This window comes from Glycine max, chromosome 8, assembly GCF_000004515.6.
Source record: "Glycine max cultivar Williams 82 chromosome 8, Glycine_max_v4.0, whole genome shotgun sequence".
NCBI classification, from domain to species: domain Eukaryota; kingdom Viridiplantae; phylum Streptophyta; class Magnoliopsida; order Fabales; family Fabaceae; genus Glycine; species Glycine max.
Genome location: NC_038244.2, coordinates 45,846,689 through 45,861,396, shown reverse-complemented (window position 1 = coordinate 45,861,396; position 14,708 = coordinate 45,846,689). Strand labels below are relative to the sequence as shown.

Here is a 14,708-nt window from a genome sequence, read left to right as displayed (position 1 = left end):
AATCTAGAGGTTTTTTTATATATTTTAATTCTCAAAAGATCTTTGCCGTTAAAATTTTTTAACTCTATTAAAAAAATATTTATTTTAATAAAATAAACAGTTTTATATTTTCTTAATATGTTTGTCTAAACTATTTCTGCTTTAAAAAAAAGTTATTTTTGCTTATTTTGATAAGCAAATTCTATTTGTTTATTAAAAAATATTTCTTAAAAAATATTTATTTTAAAAAAAATTAAGTTTAAACAAACCAATCCATTGTCAAAACAATAACACTTTTTCCTTCTCCTATCTTGGGTTACTGACTTTAGAACAAATTATAATGTGCAATGTTTTCGTAGTTGCATATGAATTTTCGGAGCATGACACTTTTTCCTTCTCCTATCTTGGGTTACTGACTTAAGAACAAATTAAAATGTGCAATGTTTCCATAGTTGCATATGAATTTTTGTGTTTATAGCATAACTGTTTGAAAGAAAGAAAAAAATGCATATACAATATAACTATTCTAAAGTTATATCAAAATGTCATTTGAAAATGTTAAGAAAAAAAATTAATGTTTTAAACATTGTAAAATAATTTTTACTTTTCTGTACCCATAGAGGCATAGACCCGATCCAAACCAACCCTCTATCGGTTGATTTGATTTGAATTTGATAAAAAATTATAACAATTCAACCCAACCCAAAGTATTTTGATTGGGTCGGATAACCAATTTGATGAAACCCAACCTTACCAATAAACACCCGTAACTATGAAGAGGTAATCACGGTGGAAGGAGAGAGTGTTTCTTCGAAAGAGGAAGCAATAGAGAACCCTACCGAGTAAAATTTAGAAGATCAGGAAAAGAGTCTTTACCATGAAAACAAAGTGTTCATCAAGAACGATCTTTATCTGTATTAATACTACCCAAGTTAAATGAAGAAAGGGAAGAGTAAAAGATCAAAATGCATTGTGCCACAATCTAGATCTAAATACTTTTTCAAGTTAAAATTGCAAATTACAATCACAAACAAATTGATGCTTTTTGTCTATAATCTTCCTAGTCATTAGTACAGTAGTATTTGAGGTGGCAAGAACGAACAAATAGGCAATTGTAAATCAGAAACCACTATGTCCAGACAAATTTGTGAATCCTCTCTGCTTACTGTTAATTGTCCACTTAGACCCTTGTTTTCAAGAACAGAAGAATAAACTCATGCTGGCAAATGAAGCTTTTTGTTGTTCTTCCAGCTGCACGGCACAATTTTTAAATGCTCAAAACTCAGATGAACAAGGACTCACAACATAAATAAATGAAAGTTATGGAACTGAAAAGTAGGCCAAATTACCTTTGGAAATAGTAATAGAAGAAATCAGCATAGAGTAGTGTTTGAACAAGGCCAGAAATCCATGCTGCAAAAAAACATTAAAAGGACTCAGGAAGACATTTTCAGAATACACTGTAATTTTCTAGTAACCTTTTATTATTATTTTGTGGGTGCAACCGTTTAGTGTTTGGCAGGAGGGAGAAACTTGTTTATTGCTATGTCTGAAAAATGATCCAGTGTTATGAGGACAATGTTTTCCTCAAGTCTTGTGTTGCGACAAAATATCAGTTGTGCAGTCTAAAGAAAATAACTCATAACTTAACTTCCAATTTCTTTTCTTTTCAGAAAAATAAATAGTAATATCAAAAGCTGCACTGACTGATGTTCTATCAGAGTATATTAGCCTGTGAGTACCAGCTAAATTGTAGCAGGTACCCCACATCAGAAATGGATGACAAATTATTATTGATACCTATTTGATGAATCAGAAATATTGATATTAAACATTATCTTAAACATTGAAGTTGCTACTTGAACATCAGAAGCAATAATGGGATGCACCAAATCAATATTTCAAAGATGTATTGTGGACCAACAAGAAACTCATTTCATGAAAATTGTTATTTATAACACCACCACACGCACGCACATAAAGGAAATAATATTTTTTATAGAAATTAACAGTAAAAATTCTTCAGTAATGGATTCCATGCAGTAAAAACAACATAGATTTGCTGAATATTTTAAAAGACTTGCACAACCAAGTTCGTTTTATTGTTGTTTGTATGATAAGGGAAAAACATTATCGAACAACGTCACAAATGCATCTCAGGTATCGAGAATTTTAAAAGTATGAAACTAAAAATATGCGATGAAAAGGTTCCACAAGACATAGTAGTGAATAATGCAGAGTGTAGTTACTTAATAATTATAATAAGCGTAGAAGCAAAAAAAATAGTAACCATAAAACACAATAAGAGAGAATCATACTTATCCAATGGACAAAGTGGGGCTCAGTAAAGTAGCGATAGATCCAGTTGAGAATGTATAGTCCTCTGTATGCACTGCATTGAGCCAGACAATAGTATTATAAACATGAATTTTATGATTCACGGACTTCAAACAAACAAAAACTTCAAATGAGTTGAACAAGCTTATAAGAATTTATTCAAATGCACATGTATCACATCATGATTAAATCACACGGAAGTTATATACAAATGAAATGAACTATTGAAACAAATGACAAAAGATCTGTGGAACCTGATTCATTTGAACCTCAAATAGTTGACAGTAACAAAAGCCATTTTGAATAGAGTTCTTAATTAGCTTCTTCAATAATAGAATCAAGCAAGATGCAAACTTCAAGCTTGTAAAAATTAACAATTGAATTTAATGTATAGATTTTATTTACTTGATGACACAGCCCTCATATATTTCACTTATGCCCATCAACTGTGGAAATCTAAATAGGAAAAAAGACGCAGGACCACTGTTTCATTGATTCTTGCACTTAGTGATAAAATCCTGAAATCCAGTATCATATCACAGAGTATTGAACAGTTCATGTAAGCTTGGGAAATTAAGTGTTTTGATTGAAATATATTTGATCATGATTTTAATGGCTAGAATGAATAAAAAATGGGGATGTGTACTTTCGAGACATACAAACTAGCAGTTAAAATTGTAACCAGTTCAGAAAAGAGAAGATGAAGAAAACCAAGAAAACCAAGAAAACCCAAGGGGCAGTTTAGTTTGAGAAAATGTTTTCAATTTTCACTGTTTCCTAAATAAATTTCTGAAAACAAGAAGCAAAGTGATAATAAGCTGGCATTTTTGTATTTGGTTTGAGGAAATCATTTTTGTTTTTATTTTCTATTTTCACAAATAATTAGAAATATGCCACATTCTTTTCACTTTGTTTTCTATTTTAAAAAAATGTTGATTTTGCACTTGTCTTTACCATTTCCTATAACAAGGAACCAAAATGAAAACAGTGTGGTATTTTTCTAATAATCAGTGAAAATAGAAAACAAAAACAAAAAATATTTCCATGAACCAAACACTCCCTAGCTTTCACAGTCAGGGTTCTCGAGATTAAAACATGTGCAGATAAGGTCCTCCGATATATGATTTTTGCATTTGCTTTTTTATTTATATAACTGCACACATTATTTAAGCAGAGGAAGTTGCTTCACCATCAGTAAGAACTTATTTCTCCCAAATATTAAAACTTTTTAAAAAAATTCATTGAGCATTTCTAATGAAGTCAATGGGCAGGCAGGCCCAGGCACACTATTGCAAACTCATAATTTTCTCAATTCATGTTGTTGTCTGCATCAGCTCCTCTATCTAGATAAATTAGAAGCATCATTTTGGGAACTGTACCATAGATGAAATGCTACAATTCTCTCAACATAAATGAAAAGGACATGATCATTGATTTTGGAAACATAATATCTTCCATTTATTTGGTCATTGATCAAAAGGTGAAACACGTTTAGAACATAACAACTGCTAATTTATAATAATGTTTAAAATCAGATAAAGGACAATTGTAGTAGCATGAACCCAGGAATTTATAATAATGATTAAAATTAGATAAAGGACAATATCTTACCCGAGGAGAAAGACATACTGTCCAGTCAAATTGTCAATATTTCTAGTTCTCTGTAAAAGTACTAGTTGAGGAAGTATAGCAACAGCTTCCAAATACAGGGAAAATGTCCACATGACCTATTCAATGCATAAGTGTATTTTCAAAAAGTATGCAAAAGTTACACAATCAGCTCTTGAAAGCAGTCAAAAAGGACATGTTTCTAGTAGCACAATAATTACTATAGACAATGTATAACTTACTAACCTCCTTCAATGTGAATTTCTCATTGATTAATAGGGCCAATAGTAAGCAGGGCAATACAAGAAAGTAATGGCGAAAGGTATCTTGATCTTTGTCATATGATCTACGAACAACCTTGTGGTACCTCATGTACCACACAATAGAAAATGAGCTTCCCAAGAATATCAACTTCATAGTGGTATTATAGAGAGATACATAATTAGTAAAGATATCTAGGTAGCGACAAGCAAAAACGAGTGCATAGAGTTCTTGAGTCTTCAATGAGACACCTGCACACAGATAAGATGCACCCAAAGTCAGCATCGGAAAGATATATGAAATGTATTTTAAAAACAAACCATAGTCAATCAATGGCCTGAATATGCAAAATGAAAAACCACAGTTAAGTAAGTGTATACTGCTCACTTGTACTACCTTTTTCTTCATATGGTAATGGATAAAATAGTCTTTGTCCTTCCCTTCATAGATAAAAAGACAAACATAGGAGGGAAAGACATGTACATATTGATGCAGCACAAAAGTTTTTTATAATTACATGTCAAGCTTTGGTTTAGGCTATTAATTGTTCTTTATCACAATACACATACACATCAGAAATACAAACAGTACTTGAGTTACAGTAGTATGAAAAATACTCAACTAAAATAGCTTAAGCAACAGCAAACAAATAATTTTGATTGACTCATTGACCATCATTGTCCTGCATCACTTGCATAAGACTTGACTTACAGTTCCATTCATTTGTCAACAACTATAACTGTGTACTTAGAGTTATGCCAATATAGTGGTCTCATTACACAAATTTTACAAATGTAGAACTTTGGAACTTGCCATTTCTTGCTCAAAGAGAAATAGACAACACAAAAGATTAGTCTGATTAATTAATTATACATGTCCTACTTCCGTAAGATACTCAAACTTTTAGAAACATACTTTGAGATCAATGTACTGGCTCACAACATTGCTGTCTGTTGATAAGTGACATTTGTTAGACATAAATAGAAACTTCTTTCCTCAGAATTCAGATATGATACCTTGTATTTATATCTATTCTAGAAGGCAAGAAGCCTTGTTAACACAAATCCCCAACATTAGTTTAAAAGAAAGGGGTCAAGATGCAAGATGACTCCTTACGTATAATAAAGTACGTTCTGCACATTGAATAGAAAGATATGATCCAAAAAGCAAGGCAGCACAAGCTCCCCCAATCATAAAAAAACACCAAAACCGAAAGTTGTTGGCACAAGTGGTTAGGCACTGGGGTCCCTTCTTAACCAAGGTTTGGGGTTCAATCCCCGACTTAAGCATGGAGTCGCAATTTAAGGTACCACTTTACCCCAAACCCAGTGGAAGGGGATTAGTTGGGTGCCAAATAAGAAGCCCCAGATACCTCCTGGTTAGACAAAAAAAATAACACCAAAGAAACCAACACCAAAAAACAGAACCAGTAAACTGAAACATGTTGTATCAACTAGAAATGCTCCTTCTGAAAACAAAATCCTAACAGGAGACTTTGAAAGCAATAAATAATTTCAACACACAGTATTTCTGGTTCCCTACAGAGGCAATCCTGCGGATTCACAATCTGTAACCCTCTCTGAGATTAACAATGAGAAGAACAAGCACTAAATAATTTCAACACACAACATTTATAATCCCACAGTTATTATTATCTCCACACTCCTTTCCCCAAGCCACAGGATTCCAGAGCATTTCCATTTCGCCGAAATCAACGCCACAAAAACACAGTAACACATAACAAAATCACCCAACCCAACCCCACAGCGCTAAGCAATAATAGCTCTGGCGGACACACGTCAGCATTATTACAATGAAAATCTACGACATATCCTCAACGAAACAAAACAGAGCGAGCGATGAATGTTGAGATTGGAAAGGAAGGTACCGACCGGCGCAGGATTTGATGGTGTGGATCTTGAGAAGAAGGACGAGGACGCTGGCCAAATGGGTCATGTCCCCGGCTAACCTGAAAATATTCATCTTTTCTTATTTGGATCGGATCTGCAACGGGTCGACCCGGATCTCTGTGTTTTCCCTGCAACAACAATCGGTTTCAGGCGACTATGGCTGTGGCCGTTGCATACAAGCAGAGAAGAAGACTTCAGAACATGCCCCGGCTGAGACTCACGTCTTTTACTTCTTTCTTTCTCTCTCTTTTTTTCTTTCTATTTTTTATTTTATTTTCTTTCTTTTCTCTTCCTTTTAGGTTGGGAAATGTTTATTTTTACATAATAAAAAATAATATATAAATTATACTAATTTATATTTATTATAATAAAACATCAATTATGCTATAAGATTATTTTATTTATTAATAATTTTAATAAAAATTATTGAAATTAAATTTTGAGACAGGAATAAATGATAGAATCTAATGTAATAGTTTATCTTTCTTCCTAACTTTTGTAATGTGAGATAATGGAAATTATATTCTTGGACATCATTAATTTACCCTTGAAATTATTAATGAAATACCTAGGGAAAGGTTAGATTAACTTAATTAACTCAGTCCTCTAATAAAACTTAATTAACTCGGTATGTTTATATAAAATTAGATTTGGATAGAAAAAGAAAGTATTTGGGTAATTGGGTTAGAAGTTAAATTTTTTCACTTTTCCTTGACCCAAAAAACGCAAGCCCAATCCATGCAGTGTCATCAGTTTTTTTTTTTCGTATGATCTTTGTTAATGGCAGTCTTTATTGATAAATATACCCCTGCTTTGTTTATGTTTTTTTAAACAAAATACCCCTTACAAAAACGTGTTCCCGTTTATCACCAATATAAAACGAAAATGTATTTTCATTTTGAATAGGGTGTGCTCTCAATACAAAACGGAAACATATTTTCATTTCGTTAATTTTTTCTAGAAAACTAATAAAAAAAAATGCATTTTCATTATGTGAAGTTCTAAGAAAAAAAGTTAACCAAAAAAAATGTGTTTTGATGCATATAATTAATTTTATATATGTTTCTTTTTCAAGGTAATCACTTTAATGATCATATAAATAATTTTTAATTGAAATTAAAATAATGATTAACTCTACCATGAATGGAACTACTGTGTATAGGCCCAATAAGTTTATCCAAGTGAGGATGGATTATGTGGACAATGACTTTAAAAATGGGTTTAAAGAGGACATTGCAAAGACTTATAGGTCTAAAATCTTTAAATGAAGATGACACTTCAATTTTAGGGATTGGGACAAGGAAGGTTTCTACAAGAGAAGAGTCAAACTTACCTGAAGAAATTACATAGGCTTCATTGCGTAAAACATCCTCGTTAATGCGCCAAGTCCCACCAATCATCAAACTTGTTGTTTTATTGTAATTTTCACGTGTCTCTTGATAATGGTATGGATACGAAAAAAAAATAATATTTTTATTACCGTATTTTATTCATTATTTCTTTGATTTTCGTTATCAGAGCATTACTCTCTTAAGAAAAAAACTAGTCAGGTTACTCGTGTGATGCACTTTTTCTTTTTTCTTTTTTGATATGTATAACATAATTCATTAAAAAGTGGAATTCAATATAAAAACAACTATCATATTATTTGTACTGAATACTTAGATTATTGATTCTATTTATAAGTACATATAGTTTAACAACTTTAGTAGACTATTATGATCTAAACATGTGAAAATGCTCTACATATAACGAGTGTTTATCTCTAAAATATATTTTCTTGTAAATCTTTTATCTGTAGGTAAAATATATCTATTTTTGACATAGTCGTGTCAGGAATTTGGAAACCATAGGTGAAACTTTTTATAGAGTCTCTTATGTTAATCTTCTAAGTTTTTAAACTACAAATTTATTTATCAAAGTTTTATAATAAAACAATTATAATATTTTACTCTCAATAAATAAATAAAATGACTAATACATTCAATTTATCTTGCAAGATCAAATAATTTTTTTTTTATCTTATAAGATTGTTAATCTTAAATAGAATTTAAGTAATTACAACTTCATTGTCAATAATGTTTTATTAAAAAAACATATACTTGAAAAATAATATAATCTTTTGATATGGTCTAATATTTTTATTGATTTTTTTCAGTTAATATTTTCTCGATGCTTTTAGTTTTTAAAATAAATTAAGACTATCAATATCATATTTTTTTTGCTGAGTAAGACTATCAATATCATAATGTTAACTAGAAAAATTTAAGATTAAGACAATATTATTTTTACAGTACATCCTTATTTAAAATTTATATATTCAAATATTGCAATATTATTCAAACCCAGCAAAAATAAAAATAAAAAAAAATCAATCCTATTATAAGTTGTTAAATATCATATACTTACCTCCAAATGTATAACAAATACAAATACAATTAATTTTATTCATGTTATATAGACTCCATAACAAATAATAAAATAACAAAGTCCTATAATTATAAATTTCTAGTTTGCAATATTTGGATTAGTATTTATGAATGCAGACTGTTTGTTTGGTTAACAAATTGTATCCTACCTAATTAATGCGTTATTAATTGTCACATGCATAGGTAGTGGATCATTAATTTACTTAATTTGTATGATTAGTAAAAATATTTTATGTTAAGTTAGGGATAGATAATTCGAATTACCTGAATATTTGGATAGAATTGCATATAAAAAGAGCAAGATTTCTTTTAGAATTTTTTCGCTTTGATGATAAGAGATAAGTCGTTAAGTTAATGTAGAAATCAAATATCATATTTAAATTCATTAAAAAAATTATTCCGTCAATTAAATTACTTAAATAGAGGTAAAACGCTTAATTTATACAAATTAAAGTTTGACCAAATCATACCGAATTTCTAAAACAAAAGCAAATTTTATGAGATTTAAAAAATTCAATTACTTTGTATTATTCCTATGACAAAATTTAATCTACAAATCCAATTAAATCTTAACTTTTAACACTCATCGAATTTCATAAAAAAAAAAAATCCAATCCAAATGGAAAGAATATTAGTTTAAATATAGTAATGACTGGAGTGGGTCCTAGTGAGTAAAAGCACGCTTGCCGTATCTTGTGTTTTCGTGTTAGCGTGGACCCTTTATTGTCCCTCCTCCCCACCTTCCCTTCTTGGATTATGTGGTTAGATATTCTTCAAGTTTAACTAAATAAATAAATCATAAATACCATACACTATGGAAATAATGATAATATATTAACCAAACCAAGAAAATGGAAAACAAGACAGGAAGACAAAAGAGCACTAACCAGGGAACATATGTATACACACATGTAGTGAGAGAGAAAAAAAAAGGGTGGTTTTTGGTTTCTCTTTTGGTTCCTTTCTTATATGCCATATTTGCATCTGATGCAGCAATTCCTCTGTAACGGTTATTATTTTTGTGAAGGGGTTGGAGAGAAACACTGATCAGTGACTACTGCTTGGTTGCTACTACTGAAAATGGATTACAGCAATGACAACAAGTATGTATGTGTGTGTGTCTCTGCCCTTTAATTTTCTTTTTCTCAGTCTTTTTCTTTTTAAAGGGTCTGTTTCTTGGGAAAAGAACACTCTTTGGGAACTGCATTTGGTTTCAAACATGTACTTTCTGAGTTTTATGCTCTTCAATTTTTGTTCTGTGGTTTTATTTGGGGCATGAAGTAGGTTCCCGTGAAATTCTTGGGATTTTGCTTGGAATATTAGTGTTTTTTTAGTTATTTGGTTCGTTCATGTTTGGGGGTTGTTGACCTTCGTTTTGCTGTTGTTTTTTTTGCTTTTTTTGTGAACTCTGGTCGGTTTAGAAATTTTCTGTTCTTGGCTTTTGTTTTCTCTTGAGATGGTCGATTCATGTTAGATTTTTTGTGGATAGAGGAAGGATGATGATGGTGTTGACTGGTCATCATTCCCCCCCTTTTCTTTCGTTCTTTTTTTTTTTTTTTGCCCTTTTCTGCTGTAATCGATGGTTCTGTTTCTTTTTATTTGTGTTGTGGTTTGGTTGGTAATAGTACTGCAATTTATTTGTGTGGTTGGTTTGGTCAAACTTCTATGTACTTTTGTTTGGTTTGTCTGTTGTTCAAATCATGATGTCTACAATCTATCCCTCGTGATTCTGCCCAATTGGTTTTAGGATTGTCTCCTTTTGTGTTTTCTTGCACCTTTTTCAATGTTGCATGACAAGCATTTGCTTTTTACTCCATGTTGAATTGTACCAGGGAGCCATGGGATTGGCATAGGGAGGATTATTGTCTCCAAAGGAGTTTCAATTATGGTAAGTCTGACTTGTGGTTTTAAGTTAAATTAGTCTAAATAGTTGATGCCTGAGAGAAGGTTTTCTTGATTGAGCAGAAATTTCACCAGGGATATGGAATGGAGTTTCTCAAAATGAAGATCTTTCCTTTGTGTTCAATGATGAAACAACCCCAGTGAAGGCTTGTGGGGACTTTGCGTACAATGTCAATAATAGTGGTAAGAGTAAGACACTTCTATCTGGCAGGCAGTCTGACTTTGTCTATAACAATCACCATATGCAACTTGAATATTTTGTTCTTTTACATTTCTATAATTGAGGGTGAGCTTGACACAATGGTAAGGTTATTGCCTTGTGATTTGGAGCTCACAATTTCAAATCATTGAAACAACCTCTCTGCTTGTAGGGGTATACCTGTGTACATTTCTCTACCCTCCCCAGGTTCCACTAGCTTGGAGCCTCATGCATTGGGTCACCTTTAATTTCTATTATTATTTTTATTCCTGCATCCTTCTTTTATGTACAATGCTATACTTTTTAATTCAAATAGGGTTGATTTCAGAGTCAAATAATGTACAAAAGGAATCAGACAAATGTTTGAAGAGTTCTTACCAAATTAAGAGAAGGCGGATGCTACAATTCAATTCTCAAGATGGGGGTCATTTACTCTCCAATGAACAGATGTCTTCAGCATATTTGAAAGTAAGGGTCAGTGCTTGTATGTAGCTTTTACCTTGAACTATTTTTCACACCCACGGTAGCATAATGGGTCAAGCCAAAAAAAATAAAAATCAAAGCACAAATACTTTAATTTGAGCAAATATTTTATATTTTTTTAAGTATGTTCCATGTTATATTAACATGATATGGTTGTCTAAGGAAGGAATACATGATGTGTTGAGTTAACTAAAATTTGTGCTACTTTTCCTTGTTCTTTCTGCAAGATTTCTCTTTTCTGATATATTAGATTAGATTAAATTTCATAATTATGTTTTGTTAGAGGATTAGTTCAGTCATATTGGTTTGTGTTACCACATTGTATTGGTCCATCTGTGAAGTAGAACCTATTCAAGTTTCTCTCCCTGCAAGTTTACTGTAGCCATTCAATGGCTTAATATAATAGAACCCTGTTTTAACTTAAATTATTTTATGACTGTTAAATTTTGATATTGAGGTGTTTGGCTCATAACTTCATATATTTAAGTATCTTCTAGCCTTTATAATAATTCTCTTTTGTTGTGGGTCTCTAGTGTTTTGGGTTGATCAACAATCTTGTTTCTTTTGTTATGCCTTCAAGATTTAATGATTTGCAATGCACATAGTCAGCATAGACACTACCGCTCAAGGATATTGCTCATGTGTGTACAGTAGTACTTTATTGGTTTTGATGAAATATTGTTTGAGTTAATAATTGTACTGGACTTTTTGTTTTGCCAGATTGTATGACTGTTAACATTGTGTATATAGGGGAAGGAGGAGCCAAAGGAGGATGTTTTCCCTGAATTTTCACAATGGGTGTCTGGGACACCAGGTTTACCTTTTGCCATATTCTGCTATGATTTTTTTTTTTTTTTCATTTCTTTTTAGATATGGCTTTTGTTATCTTTAACCAATCATATTGAAATATGCATTAGGAAGTGCATCAGCTTCCAATTATGAGGACCTTGAGTCAGCTGAAGGGTGGCTAGCAGATTGCTTTAAGGATGCTGAAATGCAATTGTGTCCTGATGATTTGTATGCTTCTAAAGACCACCACTAATATATGGCATATATCTATTTATACAAAAACAATCTTATGAATTATGATTATGTTATACTCAGGAATTTTTCTGGGGCAGATGAGGTTCAAGTTGATGTTGCAGGTATATGACATTGTCTGCCATTAACTTTTTCTTCCTATTTCTCATTTCTTTTCTCTTTCCTGTACAAATTGACTCTTATTTGAAGAAAAAAAATATATATGCTATTGTAGATCTGGGCAACTTCCCACCAGCATGTGAACAAAATGTGGTTCAACATGGCTTCACTCAAACCCCCAAAAATATCATCTTCAAAGGTTTGTTTTGTTTTTCCTTGTTATAGCTTTTCTTGCTAGTTTTAATTGTAGTGGGATATCTGCTTAATTTCTCATCTAGGAAAATCCTCCAAGTTGCCATCGTACTGGATTCTCTTGTGGCTGTATATTGGTGCACTCACAAGACGGGCCTTTAATTGTTGTCAAATGTTAAAAGAGACTTTAGCTAGGATCTATTAATTTCATATTTTTTTTTACATAAAAACAAATTCTGACTCTCTTTTACCTGCATAGGTGGAAAATCATTTATAGAAACACCCACAAAGCTAGCTGCTTCTGTGGCCTATCCATTTGCCTTCATTAAACCCTGTGGTGCCCATGGAGATGTCACTCTGAAGGAAATAAATCAGCGCATTCTGTCTCCACCACCTCCTTTGAAGTCCCAACAACAAAGTATGGAAGATCCATCAGCTTACCCAAAATCAGCATTTTCTGGGAAGCCCGTTGTTGGAAAAACAAGAATTCACATTGAAGGGGGAAAAGGTAGCATCACCATTATGAGAACTAAAGGCTAAGCCTTAAGTGTTCACTACTGACTTCTTCTTGGGTCTGGCTTCATTTTCTGTATGTAAAACACCTGGTAATTTATAATTGTTATTGCAATTTTTGTTCTTATTGGCATCTATAAATAACACCACCTTACTACCTTAGTGTTTGTATCCTAGGTGAGGAATCTAGATGACTGTGGCATTTCTCTTGGTAGATGTTTTTCTTTGAGCTAACTCTGCAATGGGACTTTCGATCAGTCCCGATGCTTTAGCTCATATTAAAAACTAATGTAACTTGCTTTAGAATTTGAATCTATGATATATATGAGAATTAACATTTTAGTTCAAACATTAATGATATTGATTTAAAAATATAGAATGCAAACCAAATGAAGACTTTGACATTGATAACCAGGATGTATTATTGATTAAAATTAAACTTTTAAGGGCTAAAGTTAGTAAAATTATGAATATATTCATTAGAAAACCTGTGTTCAACTGGTTACAAGCAACAGAGGAATTAGTGTTGTTTATTGGTTTAGATCAATCTGATGAACCTGACATTTCGAACTAAATCAATTAAATTAGTTTAGATTTTTTTTTTTCGTGTGTTCTAGTTGGTTAGACCCAAATCAAATCAATTGAAATCTAATATTGATTATTTCATGTATCAAATTCATACTTTCTAAATTCAAACTAAATCAATTATATTTCTATTATTTGTTTTTATTTTTTAATGTTTAATTTACCTATTATTGTGTTCTTTTGAATCTTTTCATTGTTTTACTTTAGTTTGCCTTCAAAATCAAGTTTTGTTAAATAATTTAGTTTATTTTCTTTTAATTATTATATATAGATGAAGTTTTATAATTTACTCAATTAATAATGTATTATTTTTTTATAATTTTTATGTTATTATTTAATTGATTATAAGTCAGTAGCATTTAAGACATCATTATTTGTTAAAATCATGATACAATCATGTTTTTCTTAAAAAATTTGATGGGATATCCGATTATCCAAAATTGAATAAATCCGTTCGTTATCATTGGTTTGGCCAATATTAGATTTTTTTTTTAATCTTTAATTGATTCAGATTTTATTTTCCCTGAATTCGAACCAAATCGATCTATGAACAGTCTAAGAAAAATCTTATTAGGACAGAGATGATGATATATGGCCTCTTTTTTAGCTTGCAATCCAAATTTGATAAGTGGTCCTTAAAATTGTATTAAAATGGTAAAAACATGCTTTTAAGAAATGATCTACAGGTTCTCTTTCTTTCTTGTAAGCACTTATTTGAACACTACAAATATATGATATTAAAACATCATATGTCATTAGTTTTACAAATATGTAAACCAAAAACCTTATTTCATATTTCACACATATAGTCCATTCTTAAGTAATTAGACATTACACAACAGAAAATCTTGATTTAGATTCCGTAGGTATAGCAAAGAAGAGTACTTGTGAAGCTAACATGAGTAATGAATGTAATTATGCAAATAACTAAGATTAAATATGTATTAGGTACAACGAAAAAGAAAAAGGAAAAAAATACATTAACTAAAAGGACAAATTACAAGCAATCTAGAATTCAAATTAAAAACTTAATTTCAACTAAAAGAACAATATGTCCATAGACAACAAGGCAAAACAAAACTTTTGCTTACAAGTGTGATCTCAATGTTCTTGAAATTAAATTTACATGCGTACAGAGTATTTAAAGACTTCATCGAATGGTTATTTTTC

The 14,708-nt window shown here is 31.1% G+C and overlaps 2 protein-coding genes across 10 annotated transcripts; one reads left to right on the top strand and one right to left on the bottom strand.

The window, feature by feature from the left end:
- Positions 1–949: 949 nt before the first annotated feature.
- On the bottom strand, positions 950–6,322 carry LOC100780011 (ER lumen protein retaining receptor-like). 2 transcript variants are annotated; one of them, NM_001254600.2, is made up of 6 exons: positions 6,078–6,322; positions 4,171–4,436; positions 3,928–4,043; positions 2,298–2,371; positions 1,329–1,392; positions 950–1,230 (listed from the first exon to the last, which is right to left on the bottom strand). In NM_001254600.2, exons 1-6 carry the CDS (start codon positions 6,166–6,168, stop codon positions 1,194–1,196), a joined length of 648 nt encoding a protein of 215 aa, NP_001241529.1. In that variant the 5' UTR covers positions 6,169–6,322; the 3' UTR covers positions 950–1,193. The 2 variants fall into 2 exon arrangements, with proteins under 2 accessions (NP_001241529.1, XP_040873540.1); XM_041017606.1 differs by lacking the exon at positions 6,078–6,322 and adding an exon at positions 4,573–6,063.
- Positions 6,323–9,345: 3,023 nt separating this feature from the next.
- Positions 9,346–13,288, top strand: LOC100779466 (protein XRI1). 8 transcript variants are annotated; one of them, XM_014779497.3, is made up of 10 exons: positions 9,388–9,458; positions 9,552–9,627; positions 10,357–10,412; positions 10,490–10,609; positions 10,942–11,099; positions 11,859–11,922; positions 12,026–12,125; positions 12,213–12,253; positions 12,364–12,447; positions 12,700–13,288. In XM_014779497.3, the coding sequence occupies exons 2-10, from the start codon at positions 9,605–9,607 to the stop codon at positions 12,978–12,980; spliced, it is 927 nt and encodes a 308-aa protein (XP_014634983.1). In that variant the 5' UTR covers positions 9,388–9,458; positions 9,552–9,604; the 3' UTR covers positions 12,981–13,288. The 8 variants fall into 8 exon arrangements, with proteins under 8 accessions (XP_006586232.1, XP_014634984.1, XP_040873617.1 ...); XM_041017685.1 differs by having other exon boundaries at positions 9,390–9,458; positions 10,954–11,093; XM_041017684.1 differs by having other exon boundaries at positions 9,434–9,458; positions 9,552–9,631.
- The last annotated feature ends 1,420 nt before the right edge of the window (positions 13,289–14,708 follow it).